The sequence below is a fragment of the Phytophthora ramorum genome, assembly GCF_020800215.1.
Source record: "Phytophthora ramorum isolate Pr-102 chromosome Unknown Phyram_PR-102_s0010, whole genome shotgun sequence".
Taxonomy (NCBI): Eukaryota; Oomycota; class Peronosporomycetes; order Peronosporales; family Peronosporaceae; genus Phytophthora; species Phytophthora ramorum.
This window is the reverse complement of record NW_027150656.1, coordinates 741,904-754,300: the sequence shown is the minus strand read 5'-3', so window position 1 is coordinate 754,300 and position 12,397 is coordinate 741,904. Positions and strand designations below refer to the sequence as shown.

Genomic DNA, 12,397 nt, shown 5'->3' with positions numbered 1-12,397 from the left:
CCAATCTAGGAGCTGAGCTACAAAAGGGTACTCGGGGTCGGGTTTCCCGGGTAACCTTTTGTAGATCAGCATATTCTCGGTTATGTCCGAATTGGTGTGTTCGTACGCAAGTCTTTTTGAAGAAGATCTCCCCCAGATATAACCAGCGAGCGAAGATGGCAGCGGGCGAGTGCCAGACGGGCAACACCAAGGACTACGACAAGGAGGAGGATGACCTGCTGGCCGGTCCCGAGACGGTCCTGGACGAGGGCGACATCGCACTGCTGAAAACGTACGGCCTGGGCCCGTACTCGCGCGTGATCAAGCGCGTGGAGGACGACATCAAGAAGGCGCAGAAGGCCGTGAACGACCTCATCGGCATCAAGGAGAGCGACACGGGGCTGAGTCTGCCCAGTCTCTGGGATCTCGTGAGCGACAAGCAGATGATGCAGGAGGAACAGCCGCTGCAGGTCGCGCGCTGCACCAAGATCATCAACGCCGGCGAGGAGGACGCCAAGTACATGATCAACGTCAAGCAGATCGCCAAGTTCGTGGTGGGACTGGGTGAGAAGGTAGCCCCCACGGACATTGAGGAGGGCATGCGCGTGGGCGTGGACCGCACCAAGTACGCCATCCAGATCCCGCTGCCGCCCAAGATCGACCCCACGGTGTCGCTCATGACGGTCGAGGACAAGCCCGACGTGACGTACGACGACGTGGGCGGTGCCAAGGACGCGCTCGAGAAACTGCGCGAGGTCGTGGAGCTGCCGCTGCTCCACCCGGAGCGCTTCGTGAACCTGGGCATCGACCCGCCCAAGGGCGTGCTGCTGTACGGACCTCCTGGTACGGGCAAGACGCTGTCAGCCCGCGCCGTGGCCAACCGCACGGACGCGTGCTTCATCCGCGTCATTGGCAGTGAACTCGTGCAGAAGTACGTGGGAGAAGGTGCTCGTATGGTGCGCGAGCTCTTCACCATGGCCAGATCCAAGAAGGCCTGCATTGTGTTCTTTGACGAGGTGGACGCCATTGGCGGAGCACGCAGCAGCTCCGAGGAAGGAGGCACGGACAACGAGGTGCAGCGCACCATGCTCCAGATCGTCACGGAGCTCGATGGGTTCGACCCGCGCGGTAACATTAAGGTGCTCATGGCCACGAACAGACCCGACACGCTGGACCCGGCGCTCATGCGTCCCGGGCGATTGGACCGCAAGGTCGAGTTCAACCTGCCGGAGCTCGAGGGCCGCACACAGATCCTCAAGATCCACGCCAAGAGCATGAACTGCGACCGCGGCATCCGCTTCGAGCTCGTTAGCCGTCTGTGCCCCAACACGACCGGTGCTGAGCTGCGCAGTGTGTGCACGGAGGCGGGCATGTTCGCGATCCGCGCGCGTCGCAAATCCGTGAGCGAGAAGGACTTCCTCGAGTCGGTCAACAAGGTCATCAAGGGATACAAGAAGTTCTCGTCCACGCCCAAGTACATGGTCTACAACTAGGTCAGACGCTTGGTGGTGCCGAGGCGACTAGCAACGCGACAGAGATGCTTAAATAATACACGCTTCTGCTTCCAAATGATAAATCGGCTAAACTCGAGATCAGTTTCATAATCAGAGCCAGTCTAAAACAGCACTCTCAGCATGACGTCGCGACCTGCGCCGGCCAAGCTCAAGGCGCGCTCCGAGTTCTCCGTGACGCTGGAGGTGGCGCCCTCTTCGTCCTCCTGGTATCGCTACGAGTACAAAGAAGCAGGCTCCACGTGGGAGCAAGGCGCTCAGCGTGTGGACGCGGCTGCGGGCGCCTCGGAGGTGGTTCTGGACGACCTGAACCCGACCAGCACGTACCAAGTGCGCGTGTACGAGGTCTCGCAGGCTGCGGACGGCAAGGAGCAAGTGTCGGAGCCCAGCGAAGTGGCCGCCGTGGACACGGAAGTGCCCGGCTGCGGCCCCGACTCCAAGGGCCAAGGCTGCCTCTGCATCATCCAGTAGAGACTCATAACACTTTTGCAGCACAATTTGTTGATATTCACACAGACCTCCTTGTCCGCACGATCCTGCAGCACTCTTTGAGCTCCAGTGTATCGTGCTGTGACGAGAGTTTGAGGCAGAACGACACCTTACCTACCTCTTTTTGTGCATCAGGACCTCACTGCAGCAGCAACTTCCACTTGGCTAGTCGCTCGTCCAGCGGCTTGTCGTCTTCAGCAGCGGGCGACATCTGCGTCCACACTGCGTCCACGTCCGACTGCTGTTTCCACCAGGCCACGAGAGCTTCTTGGCCCTCGCTCGCCTCCAAGGCGGATAGCAGCGCGTCTAGTACATCGGCTGCGCGGCCACTCTCGACCAGGTGCGAGCAAGCCTCACGCAGCCACTGGACCGAGAGCGCCTGCTTGGCGAACAACGGCGTCCAGAGCTCGCTCAAGTTGACGGCGAGCTGAGGAATGTCCACGCGTAAGTCGTCGTAGTCGTCTAGAATGGACTCGACCGCGGCCGCAATGTCGTCGGAGGTGACGTGCTCCGCGGAGAACAGCTGCACCAACAGCTCGGCCACGTCGGAGCGTACAGACTGCTTCGCCTCGAGACTAAATGCCAGCACGACGTGAGCAAAATGCCGCCAGCGATCCGGATCAGCTTCGAACTCCTTGATGCACTGCACCACCTCGTTGAAGTCCTTGACTGAGAGGTACTCCTCCACTGTGCTGCGCATCTTGGCCGCGATCTCCGGGTCCAGCGCGTCCTCCTCGTCGCTGTCGCCACCGCCAAAGAAGTCTTCGATGCCGTTTTCGCGAAGATATGCTTGCACGTCAGCTTCATTTGCCCTCACTGCAGCGGGCAGCACACTTTCCGGGGTGATCTCCTCGTCCGTGAGCATCCGAATCACCGTCTTCTCGTCGCTCTCCACTTCCAGCACGGACAATACCTCAGGGAACACCAAGGAGGTAAGTTTGCACTCCACACAATGGGCCAGGGCTTCGGAAATAATCCACGACAAGCCAAAGCAGCCCGCAGCGACCAAGCGACCGAAGATCAGTGCCGAGTACTGATGGATGAGAGGCAAATCGATGCGCATGTCTTCGAGGAACTCCATGACGTTCACCAGTGCGGCCTGGATCGAGTTAGCGTCCAGCGCGCCACGCTCGTAGAGCCCCACAAGAAGCTCCACGGCGTGCTCGCGCTCGCTGGTCTTGCCTTCCAACGCCGTATTCATTGCTTGCTCGGCAAACTCCACGTGATACGGATCCACGGCCAGCTCTTGAACGCACGTTGTCGCTTCATCCAAGTCCAGGATGGAAATATACTCGTGGATGATGTTCTTGATGCGACTTGACATTTGGGCGGGGGACAGCTCTTTGTCATCGTCGTCCTCGGGCTCCTCAGGTTCCTCTTTCTTGGCCACAATGAGATTGCTGCTCTGCTTTGCAAGCTGAACACTTGAGATTCGTGTCTTGTGACGGCGTCGTTGCACATCATCGTGCTGGGCATTCTTTCCTTGCTGCTGGAGCTTTTGAGCCTCTCTGCGGACCTCGTCCAGCGTCTGCTGTTGCAGTTCCTGTACATACATCGAAACGATAGCAGAATACGAAAGAGTGAGCAAACGGAACAGTACTGGGGACCGCGCTGTTGATATCCGACGAACCTTGCGTCGAGGTTCCCACATGTGGTCTCTCGTTTCTAGGACGTCCTTGACCAGGAATCGAGCTCGCGACGGCAACCTTTCGTCCTCGGACAGCTCCACCATACGCAAAATGATGATCTTCATGATTGTCTTCGTCTTGGGCTGGTCGAACCTTTTACCAGCCGTCGCCAACATCTTGCAAAGCGCCTCCAGGTCTTCTTCGTCGGGAAAGCGCACTGCTTGAGCCTGAACCTCTTGACCATCCTCTCCGGGGATCAACTCCAGTCCCAGCAAGTAGAAAATGCACCCTTGCACTCCGGATTGCTATAGTGGCGTTAATGTACCCGAGTCAATATGGCACACAATAACACAAAGACTACCAGGAGACATCAAATCGCACCTTGATCAGATCCACCTTGTACAGTTCGCCAATGAAACGAATGTTACCAAGCATCTTTGCCTTCGCGCGCATCGCAAGCTTTGAGCGGAACATCATCAATTAGACCAGCACCTCCATAGAGCAATACAAGCGATACGTACGATTTCGCGTCGTCGAGGGTCAACCTCTTCCTCTTTCTTTTCATCCTGTGGGCCGGTATGTTTGTTCTGGTTTGAAGCAATGCAGCACGATGCAATGAGTACGGGTATGCAACATCCAAGTTGACACACAAGTCGATCCAGGCACAGAGCGCGTACCGTCTTTTCAAATTCGCCTTGGCAGCGATTCACAAGTAGTCGTGTGAAGGTAACTTGAGCTGAGGCCGCGTGGCGTGCAAGCTCGGCTGTCATAGCACAAGGTATTCAGTGTGTAAGTTCACGTCCGACCACCAAATGCAAATCAAAATGAAGGGCCCGCACCTGACTCGAACGGTCCCCCAAAAGGCTCGTCGTCCCCGATCTCGCTGATCTTTCGCTCTGGTACAGTTAACCACGCATAACAGGTTACCATCTCACACCAACATGTAACTTACAGTTGCAGTTCCTCACTTGAGTAATAGAATGCTCCTGGCTCCTTTTCGCCCACTGCAACCAAGCAGTCGCCGTGGCGACGGAATTGAGCAGTAGGGATTGATTCTGGTTAAAACGACAGACACGCCACACCGACTGAGTTAGACGATAGCGCAGACGAATGCCCAATAAGCTTAGAGCTGCTTCTTACCACTGCCACACGTCGAAGTAGCCGCACTTTCGGGTGCCATAGCATCCTCCAGGCAGTTATGGGGGCTATTACCAAACCAAAACGTGTGTCAAAAATATGAGCTTGAATAGTTTGTAGGCAGTGAACATACCTTTCGAACGGGCCAGCAAAGGATGCGAATGTTGCCTTGTCGATGGCAGTCCAAAAGAACGACTGCAAGATCGTTCATAACAAAGATGGTGGTGAAATTAGTTAGGAGTTGGCACGAGGATAGATTCGAGTGCATTTTTGAAAAACGTACGCTTTTTTCATCACTCAGCACATGCAAAAAGCTCCAGCTTTTCTTAAGCGTTCGCGCGTGAAATTCCTTGCACAGATCGGCGTATACATCTGCGAAGTTTGGCTCTTCCAAGGCTTTGTCCATAATAATTGAAACAATTGAGCTTCACAGGAATTAAAAGCCAAGTTGTCTGTCAGAACTACCGGAAGCCCCTCTTGCACGAATTTAATTTGCTCCACATGATGAAAAAGAACGTACCTCAATAAGGCAAAGCTGTCGATTTCAACGGCGCAGAGCTCATTTGTCAGCTTCGCAAACTTTTCTCTCGTAAGCTTGTTCAGCAGGCTCTTCACATGGCTCATCATTTTCTCGAGTGGGGACGCGTCCTTCTCCTTCACAGGTTTCCACCGGTTCTCTGACACTGTCAAAGGCTCAATAGGGCCATCGTAAAGTGGTGGTGGAGGTGGACGGCCATAGCCACGACCCCCGCCACCCCCGCGACCTCCGCGACCACCACCACCACGGCCGCCACCACGACCTTGTCTACTATCTCTTCTACCGCCGCCTGGGCCACCCTGGCTTCTCGAACCACGTCCGCCAGATCCTGAGCGGTCATCCTTTCGAATACTGCCTCCAATAGACCTTCCAATGCTATGTCCAAGGTGCCCGGATGACCGTTTGGAAACGGAATTGGGGTCACGAATTTGAATGACTTCCACAATTTTCATGTCTGGGAGATCCGCTGGTCTGGGAAGCGCAACGGCGACGAGTCTACTCCCACACAACAGGGTGCCAGTTAGTCCAACAACAGCCTCCACAATCAAGATCGCTGCGCGTCAATTGTTTACCTTCGAAGTTCCGCCAGCGTGAACTGGATCTTCTCGATACGTGACACAACAGGTCGAGACGGTGCCAACGATGCTGCCAAAGTTGACTTCAGCGTTTGGGTCTCCATTGACGCCGCCAACGAAGTCTTCAAAGTTCGCGGCGGTGCCCTATCATTTGACGCCGACAACGACGACTGAACCGTTCGGGGTGGAGCAGTGTCAATCGATGACGACAATGAGGACTTGAATGGAGCAGCACGTCGCGCAGCCTCCCGCTCCTCGCTTTCCTTGTCAAGCTTAGCATAATACTCGCGGGTTCTTGCGTCCTTTTCAGCGTTAGCATCACCATTGGATGTTTTGTCATTTTCCAGCTCTTTTCTTGCCCCAAGCGGACTCCGCCGCGATTCCTCTTCCATTGACCCCTTGCGATTCAACGGTGCCTTCATCATTTGAGCTAGACTACTGCCACGTTCTTGTTTCCGCGATTCCATGCGCTCCTTCAGAGTGTCAGCAAGGCGTTTACGCTCCACCTCGTCAACGATAGGAGGCGTCTTCACGGGTTTATCCTCCTTTTCTTTAGCCGCAGGTGACTTCAGCGGCTTCGGGGAAATTGAGTCTCTGGCAGGAGCATTTTTCTTTAACCCACCAGGTGCTGATGGAGACCGCTGTGAATCTGTAGGACCTCCCATCAGAGCGCCCTGGGAGCCTGCTGACGACCCAAGCGGCGAATTCGAGTTTACCCTACGCAGGGAAGCTGCTCCACCGTCCAGAGACGACCGCCGCGACGCTGTATCTAGCGCTGGTCTGCCATATAAGTGGCCGATTGACCCCGACAAGGGACGTTCCTTTCGAACTCGTACATCTTGCGAGCTCTCTGAAGCTGACAAAGAGCCTGCCAGCGGCGCTTTCAACGCCGCTTGTCCAGATGAGCCACTCGAGAGCCTGCGCACAGGCTGCGGCCCATCATTGAGGCTCAAACGGTATTCCTCGCTGTAGCGCTCGGTCCGATGGTTCCTGTCACTGCGATCCGATTTCTGCGATGACACACTGTCCGTGCTGTTTTTCCGGGTCAGTCTTGTTCGCGACACAGAGCGACTACCAGGTCCCCGCTCCGCATGTCGATACGATCCCTGGTCTTCGTTCCTCGGCTCCCTACTGGTTGATCGACGCAGCGACGATCCCTGGCCTCTTCCACCCCTGTGATCCTTATTCTGTCTCGGTCCACGATCGTTACCATGGTCGAGCGACTGCGCTAAGCTGCTCACAAACCGCTTGGTTTGTCCTGCTCCCTTCTGCGGGGACGGCGACGATAATGAAATCACCTGTCGCGGTCCTTTCGTCTGCACCTGCAAGTCTCTCTTCTGCGGCGTTGGACTCCTGCTCCTCGCGTTCTTGGGTCGCTCCCTGCTCCGGTCCCTATTACCCGCCCGGTCTTTCTCCACACGAACGGAGCGCTCGTTCCTCTTGGTCGGAGCTGGCGGTGGGTCCTGTCGCAGCGACGACCGCAGCGACGACTTGAACGGGGCAGACGGAGCTGCTTCTGTCTCTTTGCCATTGTCATTCACCACCTGCACTGAGCGACGCCCTCCAGGGCTCGTTTTGGAGCCCCCGTCCTCCTCCCCGTCCTCTACCGAGGCCTGCACACGTCGATACGTCGTTCTGCCACCGCTTCCTTTGCGTCCCAAGCCACCGCCACGACCTCCGCCTGTAGTATCATCAAAGAATTGATATTTAAGACGACTAAAAACGAATGATACACAGATATATCCATGTTATTGCGAAGGCTCTACGGCGCGTCAAAGCGCTGGGAAAGCATGAAATTACGCGTTACCTCTACGTTGGGCGTCTGCACGCGACGTTCCATCCATGAAACAACCCCTCGCGCTCCTGTACACGTCGATAAAGCGCTCGCCTCGTCGCCTCACTCCCCAGTCTTGATGCTTTCTGGCACTCCCAAAACACAAAAATCATGTGATGTATCAGTACACCATAGCATGTAGCATACACAACTATTCCATACCACAGTCATGCTTCAACATAGGCTCTTCCGTTGCCAGTCAGTCACATCACTGGATGCGCCTTGGGTCTCTCGCCCGCCTGCTTCATCCCTCGCGCTGCAGCCTCCACCGCGCCATGGCGTCCTCCTCCTCCTCCGCTTCGCTGGCCAAGACGCTGCAGAGCAAACCGGCGCCGCCCGGCCACAAGATCATCCGCGAGGGCGACGGCGTCATGATCTTCCCGGAGCAGAACCAGGTCTTCTACAACCCCGTGCAGGTGCTCAACCGCGACCTGAGCATCGCCATCATCTCCGAGTTCGCCCGCACCAGAGCACGCGAGCAGCTGATCAAGCAGGCGCGCAAAGAGGCCACCGCCAAGGGCGAAGGCGCCTCCTTCCAGCCGCAAATCTACTGTGACGAGGACATTGACAAGCACCTGGCGGATACGGCCGAGGACAATGGCATCCGCATCTTCGAGGCGCTGTCCGCCTCTGGTCTGCGCTCTATTCGCTACTTCCAGCAGATTCCTGGGGTCAAGTCCATCCTCGTGAACGACATGGACCCAGCAGCCGTGGAGAATATCAAGCGCAACGTGGCGTTCAACGAACTGCCGCTGGACAGAGTCATCCCCAATGAGGCCGACGCCACGGACGTCATGTACAACCACAGGAAACCCGCCGACCAGTTTGATGTCATCGACCTGGACCCGTACGGATCCGCGTCCATCTTCCTGGACAGCGCCGTGCAGAGCGTCGCCAATGGCGGCCTGCTCTGCGTCACGTGCACGGACATGCCCGTGCTGTCCGGCAAACAGCCGGAGGTGTGCTTCTCGCGGTACGGCGCGCTGCCCAACAAGTCGCACTACCTGCACGAGATGGCGCTGCGCATGGTGCTGCAGACCATCGAGGCCTCGGCGAACCGCTACGCGCGCCACATTGTGCCGATCGCGTCGTGCAGCATTGACTTCTACGTGCGCGTGTTTGTCCGCGTGTACAAGTCGCCAGTCAACGTCAAGAAGGCGATGACCAAGCTCTCGTACGTTTACCAGTGCGTCCAATGCGAGAGCTTCCACCTGCAGCCGCTGGGCGTGTCGAGCGGAAACAGCTACCACGCCTCGCGGGGGCCCATTGTTGGCCAGCAGTGCGACCAGTGCAAGGGCAAGTACAAGATGGCGGGCCCGATCTGGTCGGCGCCTCTCCACAGCCGCGACGTCGTCCTGAAGATCCGCGAGCGCGTCGAAAAGAGCACCACCGAGTTCCCCACGAAGCCTCGCCTGCACGGCCTTTTGACCACCATCTCGGAGGAGATCGTGGACGCCCCGCTGCACTACACTCTATCTGGCCTGAGCAAGGTTCTCCACTGCTCGAACCCACGTATGTCACAGATCCAGGGCGCCATTCGCCACGCAGGCTACCAAGTCTCGCAGTTCCACAAGGTTCCCGAGGCTATCAAGACCACCGCGCCGAACGACGTCATTTGGGATATTATGCGTTGCTGGGTCAAGAAGCACCCGCTGAACAAAAAGCGTGACGGCCAGGAAACCCCAGGCAGTCGCATCCTGGCTACCGAGCCCAAGTTTGAGGCAAATTTCTCGTCGAAGCGTCCCGGCCCGAACGAGAAGCCCAAGGCGCTCCGTTTCCCTCTCAACCCGGAGCCGAACTGGGGTCCGAAGGCGCGTGCTGTCGGTAACAGGGCTGACAGCGCGGCTCCTGTTGAGGAGAGCGAGGGTGAGTGAAATTGCTAGTGTCAATTTTGAAGCACTCCATTCATCTGACCATTCTGTGTGCTTGCTATCCCTGCTCTCCATGTAGACCAGGTAGAGGAGCCGGATGCAAAGAAGCCCAAGACGGAGTAAGTGCAGCGAACGCGAAATAGACAAGAACGCCCCTCTCCATATATTGTTGCGTAATAGAGTGCTTGGGGCTTGCGCGTACAAGCTCGCAGTGAAGAGCTAACGTTATCGTCTTGCTGGTGAACGTTATTGGGACGTGTCACTGTGCCAGACTTTGACCTTGAGCTCATGGTACGTAAGCGGGTACTCCTCTTCCATGTTGTCTTTCTTGCGCAGCTCCTCCATGGACATGTGAGGCGGTCGAAGCCCAGAGTAGCGGTAAGGCTGCTGTTTCGACAGCAACGTATTGACAGTCTTCGTATTTGGTGACTTGCTGCCATCAGCTGCAGCAACCGGAGGTGCTTGGTTCGTAGTTTTTGACGCGCTACTGCCACTGGAAGAAGATGCTGAGCCTGTACGAGTTGCCTCGCCTTCTTTGATGGATTCTGTCGCCACCTTTGGTATCATACTGCCGCGCCGGTTGCGTGTAGCAATGGAAATTGCCACGGAAGCCTTGCGCTTGGCTGGCGACGCCACGTGTGGTGAGAGGCTGGAACTAGGAACGATATGCGTTGGGACTTCGTCCTTTTTAGTGGCCTCGACCTTCGCGTGATACGCTTGCAAGACGGCGACGATTTGCTCTTCGATGTCGCCTAGCACCTGCTTCATATCGTCCGCTGGCAAGGAACAGCGAGATGAATTGTGAGCACGGGGAGAATAGCTGGGATGGAAGTGCTACTTACTGTGGACGTCAGAGCAGCCGATACGTGAGTGGAACAGCAAGACTGCTGGTTTGATCCCCTCGAAGAATGTCTGCATCTCTCGGTTCGCATCCTCTTTGAGTTTCTTCTGCTCATTCGTGTACTGCAGCTTTGAGCGGAGGCCTTCAATGCGGTTCATTCGCTGGAAATCAATGGAATCCTTGCGCTGCTTCAATCTGAACGACGTCACGAGTCAGACAAGTGAACGAGCCAGACAAGTATCGCTGCTTGCCAGGATTTCCAGGTGCACTTACTTCCCGATCTCTTCGCGGAGCTTCGTACTGACTTGTCGATGGGTCTCGATCTCCTCGGCCAGTTGGTTCACGTGTTGGATACGATCAAAGTGCTCAGCTTCTGTGAGAAATCATCAAGCAAAAGCACCCAGGCGAACCAGAGCGCAGCATCGAGGGCAGTTAAGGAATGTAACCAAGTACGCACAATTCAACATGAAGCTACAGAGACGAAGGACAGCAACTCGCAGGAAAGGATATTGGTTGTTGAAGGCGTCGATCATCTCCGAAACAGTCTTCGTGCCCGAGACCTCGTGGATCTTTTCGATGTAGTTGCGATTCTCTTGATACCTCGTCAGCATGGCGTCCGTAGTGACCTTGGTCTGGCCGCTTTTCCACTTACTGCGCTTGGCACGAGACTGCACCACACTTTCTTGCGCTTCGGACACAGTTTTCATAATGTCATTCTCGCCCAAGAACTTGTACTTGTCCACGTCGACCAGTTCCTCGGCATCTTTTTGATGCAGCGCAATCTCTTTCAGTTCTTGTAGCAGGACTGCCGCACGCCGGTCGCACTTCATCTCCCACTCTTCACCTTCCTGCCGCACGTCTTCAATTTCCTGTTCAATGGTCTCGATCTCCTGGCGAAGCTTGTCCACCTCGTCGTTGACCTTCGCCACCTTGTGTCGCTTCGACAGCGTCTCGGTGGAGGTCCTGGTGAAAATGTCGTCCATGCGAGCGCGCTCGGTCCGATGCGCGTCGATCACCTCGCGCAGCTGGCGATTGCGGTTGAGCTTCTCGTTCATCTTGACAAGACGGCGGTCGATGTCGTGCTCCATCTTGCGCACCCGTCCGAGCATGATGGCGTGGTTGTGGTCCAGCGCCGCCAATTCATAGAGCTGCGTCTTCTGCTGCGCCAGAGTGGACTCGTGCGACTGGATGAGCGCGTTCAAGCGCGCCACTTCCTTGCGCTCCAGCTCCAGGCGAATCATGAAGTTGTTGCCCTGCAGGTACAAGTTAGACAGCTTCTCGGCGGTCTGTTCGTTGAAGAACGGGTCATCTCGCGCCACGTGGTCATCGAACGAGAGCTGCACACAACCAAACGATCAGCGATGGGTAGATGACGTGACTACAGTCGATGGGACTCACGCACCTCCTCTTCCAGTCGGCGGTTCTTCTCCTGCAGGTCGTCGATCTTCCTAGCGTACTCATTCAGACACAGAGTAAGCTCTCGCGCGTGGCGCTTGCCGTCGTCGTGCTCGAGCACCAGCAGCTGCTGGTCGATGTGGTCGCTCTGCAGCTTCTTGCCGGCTGGAGTGGGCGAGGCAGCAGGCGAGGGGGCTGCAGTCCCCGAACCAGTGGCAGGACTGGGTGCCGCTTTCTTCACAGATCGCGGGGCTGGCGACGTCGGCATCGGAGAGAATGGACGGGTCGTTTCGGACTCAGCCATAAAAAGGGTCCGGTATTTTGACGCAGTATCCATGTGTGTAGACGAAAAGTGTAGCCATTGTAGACGAACGTGCGGTGCTGGGAGCTGCGTGATCAATCCGATTGCGGACTATTTGCCCATCACCCTTTGGCCATCACGTCAAAAGTCGAGCCATGACCACGCATAGCGAATAGTATTGCTGCCCATACTGCTGCACGTCGAGTTCGCCTTCGTTGGACGACGATCTCACAGAGCTGCTGACCACCCACTTCAACGTCGCTAATTGGTGTGACGCACACGCTTGGTGTGGTGCACA

General features: G+C 56.4%; 5 protein-coding genes across 5 annotated transcripts; 3 read left to right on the top strand and 2 right to left on the bottom strand.

The window, feature by feature from the left end:
* Positions 1-155: 155 nt before the first annotated feature.
* Positions 156-1,472, top strand: KRP23_10598 (26S proteasome regulatory subunit 7; the record flags this gene model as incomplete). Its single annotated transcript, XM_067881065.1, has 1 exon — positions 156-1,472. One exon carries the CDS (start codon positions 156-158, stop codon positions 1,470-1,472), a length of 1,317 nt encoding a protein of 438 aa, XP_067741347.1.
* A 141-nt stretch (positions 1,473-1,613) lies between these two features.
* KRP23_10597 (uncharacterized protein) lies at positions 1,614-1,961 on the top strand (the record flags this gene model as incomplete). Its single annotated transcript, XM_067881064.1, has 1 exon — positions 1,614-1,961. The coding sequence occupies one exon, from the start codon at positions 1,614-1,616 to the stop codon at positions 1,959-1,961; it is 348 nt and encodes a 115-aa protein (XP_067741346.1).
* A 157-nt stretch (positions 1,962-2,118) lies between these two features.
* On the bottom strand, positions 2,119-7,701 carry KRP23_10596 (Eukaryotic translation initiation factor 4G; the record flags this gene model as incomplete). The annotated part of the gene is made up of 13 exons (XM_067881063.1): positions 2,119-3,522; positions 3,610-3,912; positions 3,989-4,066; positions 4,129-4,194; positions 4,285-4,370; positions 4,447-4,503; positions 4,576-4,662; positions 4,748-4,812; positions 4,878-4,939; positions 5,028-5,169; positions 5,265-5,777; positions 5,855-7,538; positions 7,665-7,701. 13 exons carry the CDS (start codon positions 7,699-7,701, stop codon positions 2,119-2,121), a joined length of 4,584 nt encoding a protein of 1,527 aa, XP_067741345.1.
* Positions 7,702-7,966: 265 nt separating this feature from the next.
* On the top strand, positions 7,967-9,685 carry KRP23_10595 (tRNA (guanine(26)-N(2))-dimethyltransferase; the record flags this gene model as incomplete). The annotated part of the gene is made up of 2 exons (XM_067881062.1): positions 7,967-9,557; positions 9,642-9,685. 2 exons carry the CDS (start codon positions 7,967-7,969, stop codon positions 9,683-9,685), a joined length of 1,635 nt encoding a protein of 544 aa, XP_067741344.1.
* Positions 9,686-9,808: 123 nt separating this feature from the next.
* On the bottom strand, positions 9,809-12,066 carry KRP23_10594 (Outer dynein arm protein 1; the record flags this gene model as incomplete). The annotated part of the gene is made up of 5 exons (XM_067881061.1): positions 9,809-10,338; positions 10,405-10,598; positions 10,677-10,773; positions 10,861-11,740; positions 11,806-12,066. 5 exons carry the CDS (start codon positions 12,064-12,066, stop codon positions 9,809-9,811), a joined length of 1,962 nt encoding a protein of 653 aa, XP_067741343.1.
* Between the last annotated feature and the right edge of the window lie 331 nt (positions 12,067-12,397).